The 18,209-nt window shown below is 38.6% G+C and overlaps 1 protein-coding gene across 10 annotated transcripts in view; it reads right to left on the bottom strand.

Moving 5' to 3' along the window:
* Positions 1–2,266: 2,266 nt before the first annotated feature.
* PTPRK (protein tyrosine phosphatase receptor type K) overlaps positions 2,267–18,209 on the bottom strand; it is a 392,967-nt gene continuing 377,024 nt past the window's right edge. For all 10 annotated transcript variants that reach the window (XM_069851848.1, XM_069851839.1, XM_069851847.1 and 7 more), the window contains 10 exons: positions 17,946–18,062; positions 17,069–17,223; positions 15,840–15,975; positions 13,855–14,004; positions 13,418–13,591; positions 10,075–10,206; positions 9,716–9,841; positions 7,667–7,830; positions 6,214–6,349; positions 2,267–3,719 (listed from right to left, as the gene is read on the bottom strand). In XM_069851848.1, the coding sequence (XP_069707949.1) occupies positions 3,666–3,719; positions 6,214–6,349; positions 7,667–7,830; positions 9,716–9,841; positions 10,075–10,206; positions 13,418–13,591; positions 13,855–14,004; positions 15,840–15,975; positions 17,069–17,223; positions 17,946–18,062 (1,344 nt within the window). In that variant the 3' untranslated portion in view covers positions 2,267–3,665. The remainder of the gene's footprint in view (positions 3,720–6,213; positions 6,350–7,666; positions 7,831–9,715; positions 9,842–10,074; positions 10,207–13,417; positions 13,592–13,854; positions 14,005–15,839; positions 15,976–17,068; positions 17,224–17,945; positions 18,063–18,209) is intronic.

Raw genomic sequence — 18,209 nt, forward strand, 5'->3', positions numbered from 1 at the left:
CTGCTGGAGCTGGGTCACAGAATGCTGAAGTTTAGTAGCTCTTGTTTTAGGAAACTTCAGTCTCCATGATGCTGCTTTAGACAATTTCAAGGATTTAAGATGCTTGAGGCCTGATACCAGTAATAGATCCTATGGTCTAGTTATTCAGGGAAAATATAGGTAGTTTGAAAGCATCCCTAAGTTACCTCTTTGGGTACTGTTCTGTAGAAAATTAAGCAAAGCCTTCAAGGGGACACTCAGAACTCCTTCCAGTAGCAACTATGGTGATTAGGACACTGGAGACATCATCTCAGTTTTAGAGCAAAGAACACATTCTTGCACAGAGCAATCATGTTTTTGGGAACTTGTACACTCCTTTGGTTTAAATCAGTTTCAACTTCATTCATTTCAAATTTGAATTATCTCACAGTCCACCAATGGATGAATTTCATGCCGCTTCTTTGACTCTGACTTGATGCCCATTTGCTCTTTCCGTACTTAATGCTTGTGTTGGTCATGCCTTTATTTCATGCTGCTAAGGAAAGCAGAATCTGTGCACCTTGCAGGCCGTAGCCACTTGACTGAGTCTGTGTGGGTATTTCAGCAAGGGCAGTAGCCAGCAGAAAGATTTTGAGAAGGAATCTTGAAACCCACAGAATTCATCAGGGCAGGAGATGCTGAAAAACTGCAATACTGATGCTGGTGGCTTTTCACTGCCTCAGGGAATAAAATATTTTGCCCTTTAAGTACCCAAGGTGAAGAATATTTCTCTCCCTCCACCGCATACTCCCTTTATAAACAATATCTCTTCTCCCTCTGGGGCAAATTTTCATAGTCCCTCCCCACTTCTATGTCTTGTCTTGCACAGGTGTAAGAAAAGATAGCGGAGCAGCACATCTGGGGCAACAAAGCTGCCACTATTTAAGAAAACTGTCTCTTCCTGATTTTATAAAAGGTTGATCCTAATATTGTCTTTTGCCTAAGACGTCCCCAAGATATACCATTACTGGAGAATGATATTTCTGATCTGCTTCTCATACACCTTATCCCCTCCTCACCCTTTTCCCTGGCCTTGCAAGGAAGAACTTCCTGCAGGTTTTTCAATCATGAGCTACTGCAAAAGTTCATTAGGTCACCACAGTCAGCTACAGTTACAAAAATTAACATGACTGTCAGAGTACTTAAAAGCAGGCAGAGTTCCAGTTTGTGGAATAACCACCACCAGCTGCAATACCTGCTAGCTGACGGGGGTGCTTCCACAGAGGACTCCTGTGCTGTTATGCCAAGATTCATACTGGCATTTGCGGCAGTCACGCTTAATGTACAGGGGAAACTGGACACCCACAATACTACCAAGGGGAATGAAATACAGATGAGGATGGACCCCACGGCCCCAACACAGCAGCTCTTGCTGAAGATAACTATTCATTCAGTCCAATAGTAATGCTACATTTTTGATCAGGAAAGGAAAAAAAAATACAAACAACCCATAAAATAACTCAGTTCAGTATAGAATGTGGCTTTTGCATTCCACAGCCCTAAAAACTACTCATCTCTCAAAAAACAACCTACGCATCTAAACTAATCTTCTCAAGACTGTTCACGGACAACAAAGGAGGTTTCTTCCAGAGTTCAATTCATTTAGTCTCAGACACAGACCTAGCAGAGGCAGGACACATCAGTCTGTGGAGATGGTGCATTGTTTCCACAAAATGTGACCAGGCAGCTAGTTTAGATGATACATCTAGCACTCTGACTGACAAAGTTAGTTGAACACTATGGCCTCATGGAGAATACTGGAAACGTTGCAATTTTGTTGCAGGCAGCTTATCATCCCCTTTCCAATGTGGCAAAATGAAAGAGCAATTCTGAGTATTAAGAACTCAGACCCAGTGAACACTTTCAAACCTAATTTGTTTACCTTGCTGTTCATAGGTAGGAACTAACAATGGGTGACAAAACAAAAAGGTTTTTTTTTAGATCTGGAAGGAGTGGAGCTATGCAATACAGATGGAGGCACTGAAAAAACTGAGAATTCCGCCAAATATTTCTCTGCCGTTTATAATGTTGGGTGGGTAATTCTACATGTCTGAAGTAATGGAAGAAACTTTGGGCATACACGTGATATGCAGTATTCTCAAAATACTCCTTGAATCACTGGGGTGAAAAATAATATAATTTCCTGTTGAGATTTTTCCTTATCCAGGTATATCAGTCTTCTAGATGAGAACAACCCCTTAACAAGGACAGTAAGTGAGAGGGTATCAAAATAGGAAATAAAATAAAATAATCTTTAAATAAAAGTTTAATTCACTCTTACTTTACAGAATATTTAAAAGCACCTTATCATTTTACTGTCAGTTCTAAAAAAGACCAACAAGAGACTGGAATGGTTTTAGCAGGTTAAATATAGGAAACCTTGTGAACAAATGGATGCAAGCTAAGTGAAAGCACAGTAATATTTTGTACACAACAACTATAATCAGAATCTGGCATTGGTTTATTCAAATTCTGCTTTCTTGGAAGCAAAGCTTACATGTTCGTAAACATCAAAATAAACATTGCTTATTTTTACAGTTTGCTAAACAAATACTTTTTTACTCTGAAGGGCATGTGCAGAGCCATCTATTTGTCTTGCAGTTCTCCTGTTGACCTGTGCTTCAAATTTTGTTTAAACAAATGGTTCTTTTACAATTTTAATGGTGCTTAAAGTTTCTTCCAATATTGTGCAAGTCATAGGCAAGGCCATTTTGATGTGTGCCTTTCCTTACATAGTTTTTCGATCAGTACTTAACTAATGCAACTGTGAAAAACTACACATTTTCAGGAAAATGTTTTGATTTTGGTCCTGTAGTTAAAGACCTATAACAGAGTTGTTTACATGGATTTGAATCACAAGCATGTACACAACAAAACCACTATAGCAATGTTTCTTGGTCTATGCATAAAAAGTATGTCTTCTACTTACACTAAAACATACAAAAAATAAACTACAAAAATTGTTTACACTTGATTTCAGCAAAAAAAGCTTTCTTCAAGAAAAATGATTCTTCTTTTTTCAGCCATCAAAAAAGGAATGCAAGTAAACAATAAATACATGTGCTTTCTCCATATAGACATATTTACACTTGAGTCTTTGGCTTATGTTTAAATTTCTTTATAAAGATCTTTATGTGATCCAGCCATCATTGCACATTAAAACAAAATAAGCCAGTTTTCTTTTTTTACTATATATAATCTATATATATGCAACACTTGAAACGTATAAAGAATGAACCTTACTATCAATTTTCACTGTTATTTTACTTAAACGACGTATCAAAAGAAAAAAAAGAAAAAATACCATATAGGATACATGCAACAGATGGTCGCTCTACTGTAATTGAGAGATGGTGCATATACAAACACTGAAAAGTCCTAATTTGCGCAAATCTGTTCTGACTCTGGATTTCATTAAATAGTATTTATGTGGCACTGAATATTGATACTGTATACAAGCATAGAAACAGATCGAGTTCTTTTTATTAAGATACACAACTTCATAAGAAAAATACTTTGCATTTAAAATTTAAAATCCCTCCCTCCCCCCTCCTCCCCTAAAATCTTTCTTCACAGGATCAAGAACTGTTGTCAAAACAGCTTATTGAGATTCATGTATTTGGTGAACTTTGTCACATCCATTCCAACTAAGAGGATTCCAGGTACTCCAATGCAACATCGTAGCAGAAGCGATATTGCTCCTGCAAGGGGAAAGAAAGAAAGAGAAAAAAAAAAAAAAAAAAGAGAAAGAAAGAGAAGAGAAAAAAAAGAGAAGAATTTCAATTAAGATTCTAAAGTCTTAGCAGTAATATCTATAAACAAGAATAGTTTTTGCTAACTGCTATGCAATTTTAACTTCAAGCCTAACGTGCTTGGGTTTTCTTCCCTTTCCTCACCATATAAGGATAGTAACAGCTTTGATTTAAAAACTCACCCTAACGAATCGACTGGAAAAAACCTGACCATGAAATGCAATGATTTGCTTCTCTGAGTTTTTCGGTTTCTGAACTGTTTTATCAAACATGAAATGGTTTCTTATCAGTCTGAACATTTTTCCAGTGAATGCACTTCAACTCTGATACAGCATTTATATTTAAGTTAGCTGATAGTGAACTGTTAACTAGTGCCTGGTGCCTGGACAGACAGGGAAGGCCTAGGAAAGACTGAGCCGTGATACAAAGCTGCTGTGGGCCCACAGTCATGTGGATGCAACACCCAAGAGATCAGATGCACATTTAAAAGAGGAAATACAGCTCAAAAACATCACCGTGATTAGTATTTCTCCTTAACATGGCTGCTGTGCAGAGATGATACTGGATTAGAGGGAGGAGGCAGGAGAGAGGGCAAGAAGAAGAAGAAAAAGCAGTGGAATGAATTCAGTTCTACTTTCCTTGCAACCTAACAAGAGTCACTGCTTTTGTGAATTATTTTTGTTTGCAAAGGAAGACAGCGTGATCCATTAGCAGGAAGTGGTGAGGATATCTTAAAGGCTTTATTGCACTGCTCATTTGTGTTATCTGATCATGTTGCTGAATCTAGGGCACATGACAGTGCTATGTATTGGTTTTCCTTATTTGTTTTCTAACTAATGACTCAACAGTTGCTGCTGTTCAAGAGTTCCAAATAAAAATAAAAATCCACATAATTAAAGCTACAGCGGAATTCAGGACTATTTTGAAACAAAATGCAGGTTTGCAGACCATTCATCAGACACACACAGAGTCTGCCTTGGCCTCCCTTTACAGTGACACAAGTAATTTTCCATGTGAACTGACTTGTTTTCTTCATAGCAGTGAACTGAAATCCAGCCAGCAATTCAATATGTTGCATCTCAGTCATTTATGGCACAGCTGATTGGAAAGTATTTGCAGCAAACTGAGTAATATGTAGCCCAATGTCACTGCTGCTATGGAATGCTCTACCTGTTAACATTTTAACCATCTTCTTCATCTATATGGTGGCAAGGGATAGAAGTGATGCAAAATAATTAAGCAACTCATGCCACAGAAACTACTTGATTCAAGCAAACAGTGACACCTGGAAAAAATTGCAATATGGGAAGAGGCAGCTACAGCCATTTTGCTCAATATGCAAGTTCACAAGGTCAGAAGCAATTTTCACAATGCATAAACTGCAAAACATTTTTAATTTCAATTGACATCCCTGATCTTTATGTTGGAGGCAGCCATCTGGCTGAAAAGTGACCCTGGATGCTGGCAGCATGAGAGTCAAATGGCAGAAACTCCCAAGCACTGTCTAACTTGTTTTCACATTTACCCACAAGAAGGAGAAAATATCCACTTGGGAGAATTTTTTTAAGGACTTCCTACAGTGTTTAGTTTTCATGACTGATATGCACTCATACTCTACACATAAAGATTAATGAGAAGAATGAAGGTCATTTTGAGTTCTTGCAATGTACATACAAATATTTAGTCTTGTGGTTTTCCTAATTGGATTCAGGTATTGTTTATAGTAGTTTGCTGCATAGATTGCTTATTATTTAGCTTAACTGCTGGACTTAATGATTTAATGGTCTTTTCCAACCTAAATGATTCTATGATTCTACATATTAATATCCAACATATTCAATTCAAGTCTTTGATTTTAAAGTTCTGAGATTCTGACTACTACAAATCCGAGTAACAACTTATTATTCAATACAGCTTCCAAAGCAGAAGCTATTATTAAGATGTAAAATCTCCATCTAATAATCTGGACTTTACAGCTACTTCCTATCAAGAAGAAATGCATTGCTTCATAAAATTTCAAGATGGTTTGCGTAAGCTCAACATGCTGCAACTTCTCTTCAAATAGACCAGTTTGTTTTGGGAGATTAAAGTGCATCCTGTTAACTCAGAATGTTTTATGTGAAAAGCACGGTATCACTACAAGAAAAGTAGTGTAAAATGGTTAGCCTGGTGTCTCATGATGCTAGCTTGTGTGTACACTCAAGAAATATCCACCATAGGATGTAATGTTACCGAACTTTACCCTCATGCCAAGAATCAGATCAGCCTCGGCCCAGTCTATACAACAAGAGGAGTCGAAGACCCCAAAACCACATCCCTTTTTTCCTGTGGCCCAATACAGGTTTTCTTTGCTTTGTGGGCACAGGGCTGAGAATGCAGCTCACAGAAGTAGAGCCACTGGTTCCCCTGCTGTTTGCAATATCCCTGATGGGCTGGTGCTTACCGGAGTTTCTACCATGTTGGGCTTACTGTTCCGCAAAGTCTTCACAGCGTGGAAAACATCTACCACGTTCTGCCTTTTTACCATCTCAACCACAATGCCAATGGCACAGAACATCCCACTCCGGCCACCGCCATTTCTGCACACAAGGAAAAGAGCTGGGTAAATGTCACTATGGTGTAAGAGAGCATCCAAAATACATTTCTGTTGTTTCACTATGTAAGCACAGGTGATTCACATGTCTCACAGGAAGCCTAGGCTTTAGCAGTCTCATTGCAGCATCAGAGGGTTTGGTCTGAGACATTTGCTGTTTCTGACCTTCCTCTATATCACTTCTTTTTAATTCTACCCTTACAGCCGACCATGCCACCCACCTATACAACAGCCTAGTTTACATGGGTTTTTTATTTCTAATGCCTAAGTTCAATGTCAAATACAACATTAGAAATCAAACCGAAATTTTATGGCAAGTGCAACATTTTCCAATTAGTTCTGGAAAAAGACTCGCTTAAATTATTGTATAGTATAAGGATTATTCAGCCAGAGTAATGGCAAGGCATTACTGATCTGATATCTTGTTGACCTTTGGGGACATTTCTGAACTATTTTAATCTTCATTTCAAAGAAACCAAGGTAGGTATTTCTTCTTATTAAGTTTAAATTAGTCAGAAGTTTCCATGGATAATGAGAAGGGGTCGGCAGAAAGGGGCCACAAGAAAATTTTAAACATTTAAGCAGAAGTATTTTTTTAAAATAAGGAGAAATGCATATTAAATTTAAATAAAATAAAATAAAATAAAATTAAACTAACATAAAGCTTTAAAGTTTATATTTAAATAAGTTAGGAGAGATATCAGTCATTCTTTGCTTAGGGAGGAAAAGAAATACTCTTTTCAAAACTCCTCAACAAGATTCCATTTAAATATCAGGTTCAGAGAAGTAGCCATTGTTCATTTACAAAAACTAGTTTCAGGATCACATACTGTATTGTAGAACTTTTCTCTGATTTCATATATCATAGCTTTCAGTCTACACCCCTTAAAATATAGCAGGCCTTCTGGAAAACATGCAACACATTATATGCAAGAGATACACAAAAAGCAACCATTTGGTGCTCAGGATAAAAGACTTCCTTACTGAAACCACACAGAAGAGCCTGATCTGTACACATTTTGTACCTGAAAAACATGCAGTTATGTAGAGGAGACAGTAAACAGTATCATTGTAGTATTGTGCCCAAAATAATCCTTGCCATGGTACCTTGACCTGACACAGACAAATCTGAAAGCTGTCCAAAAGGCAGCCTGCAGTACCAACAGTACATTTTTTTTAATAAAAGAAACAAGGGCATGTGCAAAAGAATGCAGCCATAAGAATACTGCTTAACTTAAAATAAGAACTAATTTATAAGCACTTATTTGAAGACCAGTAATTTGACTTTCTTCCAATTACTCACAGGCAATGGATGATGGTCCTGCCCTCTCCTTCTTCACATTCCTCTTGCCATTTTTCAACCTGGAGAATTAACTTCAAGAAGGATCTTTTGGAAGCTGGTACATCTCTGTGAGAAGCCCATCCCAAGTACTGGAATTGCTGCACCATCAGATAGCCCTCTTGCGGCTAACAGAAACCAAAGAATATTGTCAATATGGTACCTTTTCACCTTGGTTTAGAAAACCAAAATATAAAACTAACAAAAAAACCCCCAAAATATAAAGCTAACTAAGTGTTATGGATAGATTCCAACATGTTTACATTACATGTCAAGAAAGGAAACACAGGAAACTACACTGAAGACAGTATCCCAGTTTATGAGTCACTAATGTAACCTATCCTGACTTCTCCTAAATGGACAAATTCCCTATATTCTATGTATCAAGGTTTTTTTTTAATCCATAACATCAATAATAAACTAGAAACATCACTGTTAAATTCTCAGACCTACAGAAACATAGAAACATACCTTTGGCTCCCATTTGCAAATTGAATCCATTATAAATAAACAACAAGTAATATTGGTGCACAAATATGACTACTTTCCTTGAAGTCTTCTCTTTTTGCCAGACTATGATACTTGTGAGAGCCTAGTTGCCAATCTCTGAGCCTTTTGTGCGCTTTGGAAGGGAGTGCTTTGAATAGAATTAGACTGTCAGAAGAAAGGCCTCAGTAATTGGAAGAATAAATAGTCTATTTGGTTTCTTGGAGTTGAAGACAACAAAATGGAGTAGGAATCTAGGTTTTAGAAAATGAAGAACAGAGCAGAAGAGGTAAGGGTCAAAAGGCATATGAGACAAAGAGAAGTAGAGGAGTAGAAAATCAAACATTGTAAAAAAGAAATGGAAAAAGTGAAAATAACAAAAGAACCAAAAAAAAAAAAAGGAGGAAGTCTCAAAATACAACAAAAAAAGCATTGTGGCATAATATTTGCCGGTGTGCCTACACCTTAGCTTCCTGTAGATCCCAAACAAGGTACGAAGAGCTGAAAATGTTTTTCTTAGCTCTGAACATAAGGAAAATAAAAGCTTGGATAAAATACTGGCCACACACAAGTGATCTCTGTACTGTGAAAAACAAGAATGTGACCAAAGTACAAGAAAAAAAAATGTATACAGAGTAAACAGTTTTCCCCACAGCTATACTTCCACAGTAATGAAAGTTAAAGGTATACTCCAAGTAGCAATTGGTAGCATGTAAGTTCAGTAATACATGAAAGTTACAAAGTAGAAATGGTAAATGAAATAGAGATGGCTTGTTAACTGTATATATAATGATGGCACAAGCATCTGTAACTCTTTACCTGTAGGCAACATAAACAAGTGATTTTCAGAGGTGAGCTTAAGACGGAGACACTGCCTGGCAAACAGAGTTTGAGAAGATGCTGTGATAGTGTGAAACACTGCAGGACAGAAAGAAGACAAGATGGTGCAGGGTGCGAAAGAGCTGACAAGAATGCAAGACTGGCAGTAGTACTGATGTTGAGAAAAAGAATTTAAACGTAGGTTGAGGCACAGTGGTGCAGAACTCTTCAGAGGCAGAGCAGCTTTCAGAGGTTTTTTTCACACACCGCTTTGCAGGGTGCCACAATTTTCCTTTTATGTTGTGGTTCTCGAATCTCAGGCTGAGAATGTGCTGGTTACATACTCGGCCTCAGTGCTCTTGTTCCTGATTCACCATGGAAGATGTCTTATAGAAGCTACTAATTAAATACCTGTCACTACATTTTCATTACAGGGATATTTCTTTCATTGCCCACTGAACAGAGTACTTCTCATACACTTACTCATCATCAGAGAGAATGTCACAGAACAACAGTCATTCACCTTACTGTTCTCTCTGCTTATTGTGCACCTATAGAAGAACACTAGAAATTAATATTAGCTTGACTGACTTTTCTGGGTAATGTCTTAAGAATATCAGTATTATACTATGGTTCAAAATTAAAAAAAACAGAAGAGCCTAGAGAGTGTAAAAAATGTCAACTACACATTGTTACAATGGCACTTACTCTTGTTAGATTGCATATCCTGAAAATTCGGTTTATGACATCGCAGTCCATTGAACATGACATGCATTCCACTTGGATGGGACCATACCGCAGTATCCCTTCCTCAGGCCAGTATTGTGGGCAGCCCTGCGCAAAACAGGTGTAATAAAACAGTAAGTTAAAACTTGAGCATTGCCTATTCCACCACAGACATCTCAATTAACCTTTACTGAGCAAGTAGTGTTAATTAGTTCCTGTAAAGCAGCGAGTAAGTGTAAAGTCTGCTTTACTCTGCACTGCTCTACATTTTGGTCATGTAGTGGGGATCCAGAGTGATTAAAGCATGCAACAGTACAGTGAAAACTCAAGCGTAAACTAACCTGAGCTAAGTCAACTTCATTTAACATCACAAGAGAAGTACAGCCGTAGTCATACACTAATCTCCAGAAATCTTTCACAGTGTTCGGTAAAGGATGCTGTGTGACAATAAAAGCTGCTGGCTGCCTGTAGCTCTGTAAAGGCAAACAATTGTATTAGCACTGATAAAGGAAGTACTTCATAACTTCCACTTGAACACTGTAACAGAAAAAACCACATAAATAGAACAAAGTTGCAACATCAATTACACTAGATTTCACCAAACCTGATGTTTGAAATACACTGTCATCTCCAGTAAGAACAAAAAGAACAAAGATCTGTGCTCAGGTCTGCATTCTGCTTTGGCCAAGCCCTGTTTCAGTTCATATATGCAGAGGGCACTGAAGATGCTCTTCAGGGCTTTGCTGAGCTGAGGTTTGGGCAACTCAGCTTCAGGCACTGTGTCCAGGAGACCAAGCAGGAAACCTTTTCGATGTTTTGCAGAGAGGGGTGTAGAGGTTTCAGAAGGTCACCCCTATCCACAGAAGTTTATACTTGAGCTCTATGACTGAACTGGGGACTAGGCTCAATCCCAAATTTTGTTTTGATGCCACAGCCACAGAGTCACCTACAGAACTGACCTTCAGGATTACTGGGGCCCGTTTCTGGCAGAAAGCAGAAGTTAAACAGCAAAATACTATTTCCTGTCAGGATAGCAGATGCCATTTTCTGTATGCTGTGTTTTATACAACAGCAAGTAGGAATTTCCAGCCTTGAATAAGTTAGCTGAGCTACAACTAATAGCAGAGGGGCTAAGTCCTTGCAGCACATGTGTTATCAGCAGCAAGTAGAAGCAGTGAGATCAGAAGTTTTTTTCAGGCAATTTGCAACTATGCACAGAAGAGCTCTGTGGTGAAGGAATACAGATATGAACTGACAAGGAAACACAGACAGGTTAAGCTGTGAAACTGAGTAAAATGGTGAATATTCTTGTAGGTGGACAGGATTATAAGTCATGAGTTTGAAGATGAAATGCTAGGACTGGAATGTGCAATGCAGAGATCCTATGTTTAGCACCCATGCTGGGACCGAAAGCAATTTGGCTGTTTTTTTAAAATGAATTAATAGAGCAAATTATTCCCGGAGAAAAACCTGGTAGGGTAGCTAAACCACTTTTGGTACGGAAGCTTCCTTGTTTGAAGATTGACATGAAGGATCTTCACATGCAGTAAAATGACATACCCTTGAAGAGCATAGTGTGAGTCCCAGGAGTCAAAAAAATACAATTATTTTCACCCTTCTACTTGCTGTAAATTCTGAAGATAAAAAATTATTGTCTTTAGCATCAGTACTTGTTTAACAAGAGAATAAGGAGGGTGGCATTTTTTTCAGCTGTTAGTTATCCTTTTCTAATGCATATCAGGGTAGTAGTACCTTATGTCCTACTTCCTACATCTGCCCAGGGACCAAAGAGGAACAACCAAAACTGATTATTTCCTTGTATTTTAAAAAGTAAGACCTGTACTAGCTGACGTTTTCCTGGCCCTCTTTCCCATCATTTATGGTCTTTCTTGAGATGAGAGAATGTACTGAGTCTGAGATGATCATGTTTTCAAAAGTAACAGACAGGAGATCTGCTCTCACACTGGGAAGCAGGCACCTTCTTGTGGGAACACAGGGACAAGTACATTGTGGAAAGGGGAAAGTTTTCATTTCTGTTTTTCTATTCAAAGTCCCCTTTCCTTGCCCAGCAGTGAGATCCCTCTCTCTGAGTAAATCAGTCTTTAAAAAAAAACACATAAGAGAAAGGGCAAGATAAAGCTTTTATTATGCAAAGTTTTAACACTGTACTTATAGCCTTGTTATATCCCTTCATTGTAATATATTATTTTTCTTCTACTGCTTTTTTCCCTTTATTACTACCATTTCTATTTTTCCTTACTTGCCTGTGATTGTTCAACCATTAATACATTGCTTGGTTCCTGTCCCTGCCTGCTACACACTATTACACACTCAGAGTCGTCATGCCACCCAACCACTTAGTCTGTGCTGTCCCCTTTTCTCCCCAAACCACACTCCTCTATGCAGCTGTGTTGGCTGGTCCATAGCACATCAATTTTATCCAGGTGATTAATGTAATTTTAACTGCAATTCTAAGCAATTTTGGTTGCTACCAAAATTCTGCTCTTTGCTCTAATTCATCCATTCATCCCCACTGACTCCCTAACAGATTGGTCTCACACAGGCTACTCCTTTATTTTTCTGGCACGACAGCTAACTGTGAGATTAAGGACTGTATTTTGCTAGCAGCTCAAATGTTTCCTGCACTAGCTCAGGCAGAACTCCGGGATGAATACCATACAGTCCTATTGATTTCTGCTGCTATTTGTCATTTTGTTCCAGCATCAATTCTAGACACCAAAATTTCTGACAGCCCTTCATGTCTGAGGAAAGGGAGATGCTCCTGGAAATCAGGCCACGTACTGAAGCATTTACTGTAAAGGAAACTTTAGAAGCCCAACTTTGGAAATGCTAGCAGCAGGCGCAGTCTGATGGCACACATCACAGAATCACTAGGTTGGAAAAGACCCACAGGATCATTGAGTCCAACTATTCCTATCAACCACTAAACCATGCCCCTCAGCACCTCATCCACCTGTGTTTTAAATACCTCCAGGGATGGTGACTCAACCATCTCCCTGGGCAGCCTGTTCCAGTGCCCAATGACCCTTTCCATGAAAAATTTTTTTCTGATGTCCAGCCTGAAAGCAATGAACTCCTTTATCAATCAGATACCTATAAGCAGGTTCACCTCCATTCTTCCCATTAATTCATGTTTCCCCTGACAATACTTCTGTTGGTCAAACTTCAGTGGTCTTTAAAGAGCTGCAACTCAGAACGTGAACAACAAAACTTACCCTACCCCCAAACTTGCTTAAGAAATCTTTTCTTTCTCCTCCCTCTGTCTCTCCTGCCTCCATATGTGTAGTCTTTCTGTCTAAACAGCACTAATAACCTCATGCTCAGCTAGGTAATACTTAACTTCTTGACATCAGATTTTTGACATTGTGCTAAGATTTGAGATTTGGAAGGCTGGAGACTAGAGCTTTATATAATGGTATTGAAAGGGGGAGATTTCCAGAGGGTTCCACAAGAATGCATAAGACTAAAGATAAAATACCTTATGAACGAGCAACACAAGATGTTGGGTTTTCTTACCCATTCCCCCCACCCTTCTTTGTTAGAACTATTTCACTGAGCACTACAGTAAGAAAGAATTACTCTTTCTTAAACCAGCAAGTGCTCTCTCTCATATTACACAGCTTTTCATTGCACACTATGCAGACAAAGAAGATAGTCTCTTACGTCCATAAGAGCAGCATTGATGTAGTTGCTGCTCTCCCCATCAATAGTAATTAAGAAAGGCAGACATCTGTCAGGTGGCAGCATATCCATGAAGCGATTCTTGTCATGGTTCCTTGGCAAGCAGGCTATGCTGCAGTCCTCTGCTTGCAGACGAGGGGTCACAGAATTCAGGGTCTAAGGGAGAGAGGATGCTTGCGTTAGCATGCTGAACCTCTTCATTTCAGACAGATATTTACTGCAATTTTATTCAAAGGAGGATATTCCATATTTAAAGCATATCTGCAAATCACAGAAACATGGGTGCTTTATTCTGTGGACTAAAAGTAAGGGACCAAATGCTATCAAAATGATATCAAAACCCTTTCCCTTAAAAAAAATGGATCTAGAGGGAAAATAATATTGTTGTCAAACAAAGAGTTAGTAGGAACTGCAAATACCTGAAATTCATCTTTGAGATGCGAAGAGTTTGTCTGAGAGTCTATTCTAATCATATCAAAATAAGCAGCTTTGAATTCACAGACAGGAATGGCAGTTTCTCCACAGAGACAAGCTTCTAGAATGGCATCATGTATAAAGATGTACTGCTCCTACCAAATCAAGAAGAAACCCAAATATTATAGCCATTTAAAAACAACAGATCTTTCCTTCTTTTAGGATAAACAGATCTCTTGCATACTGTAAAACCCATTCAACATAGTGTCCATCAATCCATTAAAAAATGCTTTAGTACAAACACAATCTTAACCTGGCTGGGATGCAGTTAACAAGGATGCTTTCTGCAGAACCAATTCAAATTCAGTAAAACTTAACAGAACAAGTATGGCAACACATTTAATGGGAGGTTTCAGTTTCCTTGTGATGCTTGTGGGTTTCTGTGTATATGCCAGTGACTTGTTGGCTTTACTAACCTTGGTTTTTTTTTTCTAAAATAGCTTTCAGTCTTATAATATGAACAGAAAGTGTAAATTGCTTCAGGCATTACTGCTGTGATTAGCACTTACTTGGCACACCGCATTCTCCTTATGTTTGTGCAAACTAGTAGACCAGTTGTCAGATAGCCACCTCTAGGCAAGTAATAAACTCAAGTGTACCCCAACAGAAATAGCATTTCTTCTCACTTTTTTTCAGACTTGCCTTGAGATATCTTGAGTACTGGACAACTGCAGTACTAGTTCAATCAGGCTTCCTGTCAATTTTTACACAATGCCCATAATATTTAATCCCCTTTGTAGTAACAGATGTAACTCATGTCTATACAGCAAAGTGTGAGAACTATGCCAGCCTCACTTAGGTATTGTGGACACCAATGAGATTATTAACAGCACAAACTTTAACGTGTGCTATAACAAGAGCACATGTCTAAGGACCATGGTCATATTCTGGCTCTACAGCTTGTGCTGCCTTACCCACACAGCTAGGGTGCTATCACTGTTGTCTAGATGATCATCACAATGTGAATCTCTAAGAAAAGATGAGAAGTAAGAGGCAAATGGGAGAAAAAAAAGAAAGGAACGGTAGGGGTGTTAATTCACATGCAGCTGCAGACAGACTGAGATGGTTGAAGCAGTCACTCTGAAAGTCTCCACATAGTTCCCAAAGGTTAATGGCCCTCTAGCAGGGGCAGTTGATGGGAAACATTCATTTGTTCAATTGCCACAGGTTGTAGCATGGCAAAAACGACACTGATATGTTCAGCTGCCAATTGCAGAGATTCGCATATGGTGAAATAGCTTCTTTCACAGTTGAAATAACTTCTCAGGAGATGTCCACATGGACCACAGGAGACAGAGAGGTGGCAAACCAGTTCTGGTAACTTGTCTTAACATAAATCAATAACCTACATTTCTTTGGAAGCTCAATGATACTCAGGTGGCAGAATGGGAGAGCTGTTATAGCTTCATCACTGAGGCAATGATATTACTGTGAAGTTGCTAAAGGCATGACGAAAGGCAAAAATGGTAGAAAAGGAAAAAGGCTTGGTAATGAGGTTAATAAAGCAAAAACCCACCAGTTGAAAAGGGAGAGTGAAACAGACAAAGTTCCACAGGTAAGTCAAATTGTGGATAAAGTGGTGGCAAGATACTGGTGGCAACCTGCTGGAATTCCAACTTTGAGTACATGGAATTGCTGATACCACAGCCGGGGAGGTACATGCCAGAAAGGACAGCTGTAGGGTCTTCCCTACAAAAATCCACTTTGCTTTCCTTTTGTTACAAAGTTAGGGGGGCATTTGTTTGTGTGAAGACTGAAAGAGCTGGCAAGTTCGTTGCACCGTATTGGTTCTAGCCACTGTTTGTATTGAGCAATGCCTCACCCCCAGTGAAGGTAAATGCACCAGGGCCACTGTCTGCTCTTCTCAGAGTGATAGTGGAATTCTGACACGGCACATTTCAGAAAGCACAATAAAGGTAAACTATTGTACCTCTGTCTGTACCATATTGATGCGACGGGACCGTAAGGCTTTGACACAGTTGTAGATATCCACAACACCTTCTCTTTCTGCCATGTCTAACATGATATCAATCACAATATAACAACCTGTTCGTCCAGCGCCAGCACTGAAAAGAATCAGTACATACTGTTAGGAATAGCCCCATGATCAACTTTATAAACCCTCTACTGAAAGCATTTATATCAAATCACTCAGTTCTTCCATCACAACCACTATTGAATTATTACCTTCTCTCTTTCTCTCCATAATACCTTTTAAATCTTTTAATGTGCTCAAAACAACTATTTTCCATCAGATTTGACCCACTAAGTAGCAGCAAAAAAGAAATTGTTTTCCTCCTTTTATTACCCCGATCAATAAAGTAAAAAAGAAAAGTTAGTTAAACTAAAATCTGGAGGATGATTAATCTCCTGCCCTTCCAAATACGACAGATATTGTTTTTACTTAATAAGACTAAGGATGACTTTTAAGTGATATATTACAGTAAGAAACTCAAGTATATGTTTAGCTAGCCAACCTCTTAGCTGGTTCAGGCAGCACATTTAACAGCATCCAGAAGAATCTCTCCTGATTTATTTTGGTTTTATACAAAGCTACGGACAGCTTTTGCACAGTGAATTCTTAAAATATGTAAAGGCTGAGTAACTCTGTCTACCAAATGTAATAAAACATTTGATGGTGCTGAAAGAAAACTCTGTTTGTCAAAAGACCTGTGTCCCACAACACAAACCTTGCAAAACTTGCACAGGAAAAACAACGTTCTGTATTTGTTGCCATTAACCTCATTCCATCTTCTTTCATCTACTTGTTTACTTTGATTTAAATTAATAATCTGTTCAGACATACGCAACACCAATCTATCAAAGCAGCTATAACTATACTTAATCTTGAATGCTGTCACAAAATTGTTGTAGGCTACCTAAAGTGATGGCCTGAAGTATCATATGATTTAGCTGGTGCAGTTCTTGCAAGAAAAAGAAAATCTCTGGCTGTTCTCTTTAGGAAAAGCATACTAGAATCTGGATATTTCTAAACAATGCTGTAGACAGCCAAATCCTACTGCTGTGTGAATTAAGCAGTTCAAAAAGGGAAAAACAAAACCAAAACACTTCAAAACGACGAAAGCTTTGCAAGAGACTGCTGTAAATGCTCACATACACAGTTGTGGAAAAAAATCAATCTACCTCTTCTGTACACACCTGCAATGGACAACAATAGGCCCTGCACTAGGAGGGTTAGATAATTTGACTCTCCGTATAAAGGAAAGCAGGCCTGTGGCATTGTAAGGAACTCCATGATCTGGCCAGCCAGTGAAGTGAAACTGTTTAACTTCACGGATTTCATTGTAGCCCCTCTGTACAAGGAAAAAAAAAAGTTTATGAAATTCAATGTATTTCATAGACTAGCGATTTTCTGAGTTAAATAATGATAACACACACTGATAGAACGTACATGCTGTTCCCATCATTCCACCAATTATTTAAAGCAAAGACCATACAAAATTTAAAGATATCAGTGAGTATTTTAACTTTAAGTTTGTAATTTTTACCTTTGCCATTAAGTACGCTAGTTTTGACTCACTAGATTAATTTTTTTATAGACTTAGTTGCAACTCCCATAAGTTTTGCTAATTAATATAATGGCCTGGTACATTTATGGGCAAGTATAATGATATACCAGAAGACCACAACTATATCACGCATATTGCATTCACAGAGTTTGTTCTTTGATTAAGTGAGATTGAATCGGGGCAGAATGAACAGAGATGAAAGACAGGCATGACTCATAATCGGTACTCGAGCTCAGCTCAGAAGTGTGGCTACAGAGAAGAAGCGACTGTCAGAGAGAGGAAGGCAGCAGTCAACATTTCTGGAGAAATTCAAATTCCCACAGTGAGACATGTCAGCCTGGTGCAATGCATTATTCCCACAGTGAGGTAAGGCTGCCTACACTGTGGACCTGTTAACCAGACAGAGGCGTTTGGTATTGTATAACAACATGCATAAGCACAGCCTCCTCCATATTCCCTGCTACTAGGGAACAGTATTTTGCCAAGCCCCCTCAAAATATGCTCACCCTTCCTAGAGTGAAGGTCCTGACGACGTACTCTGCAAGGGGCTCCATCTCTACACAAGTCACTTTGAAGTCCCCGTAAACTTCTGTGTCGTCAGGCCAGTACTTGTAGCACTTGACCTAAATACAAAATGGGAATGCATTTTACACCAAATAAAAACAAAAGCTTGAGGATTTCTTACTGCAAGTACTGCATTACATAACAGTTATCTCCAAAATCACCATGCACTCATATGGCTTTTCATAGCTAATGGCTGTTCTGCCAAG

Source organism: Phaenicophaeus curvirostris, chromosome 2, assembly GCF_032191515.1.
Source record: "Phaenicophaeus curvirostris isolate KB17595 chromosome 2, BPBGC_Pcur_1.0, whole genome shotgun sequence".
In the NCBI taxonomy this organism is placed as follows: Eukaryota; Metazoa; Chordata; class Aves; order Cuculiformes; family Cuculidae; genus Phaenicophaeus; species Phaenicophaeus curvirostris.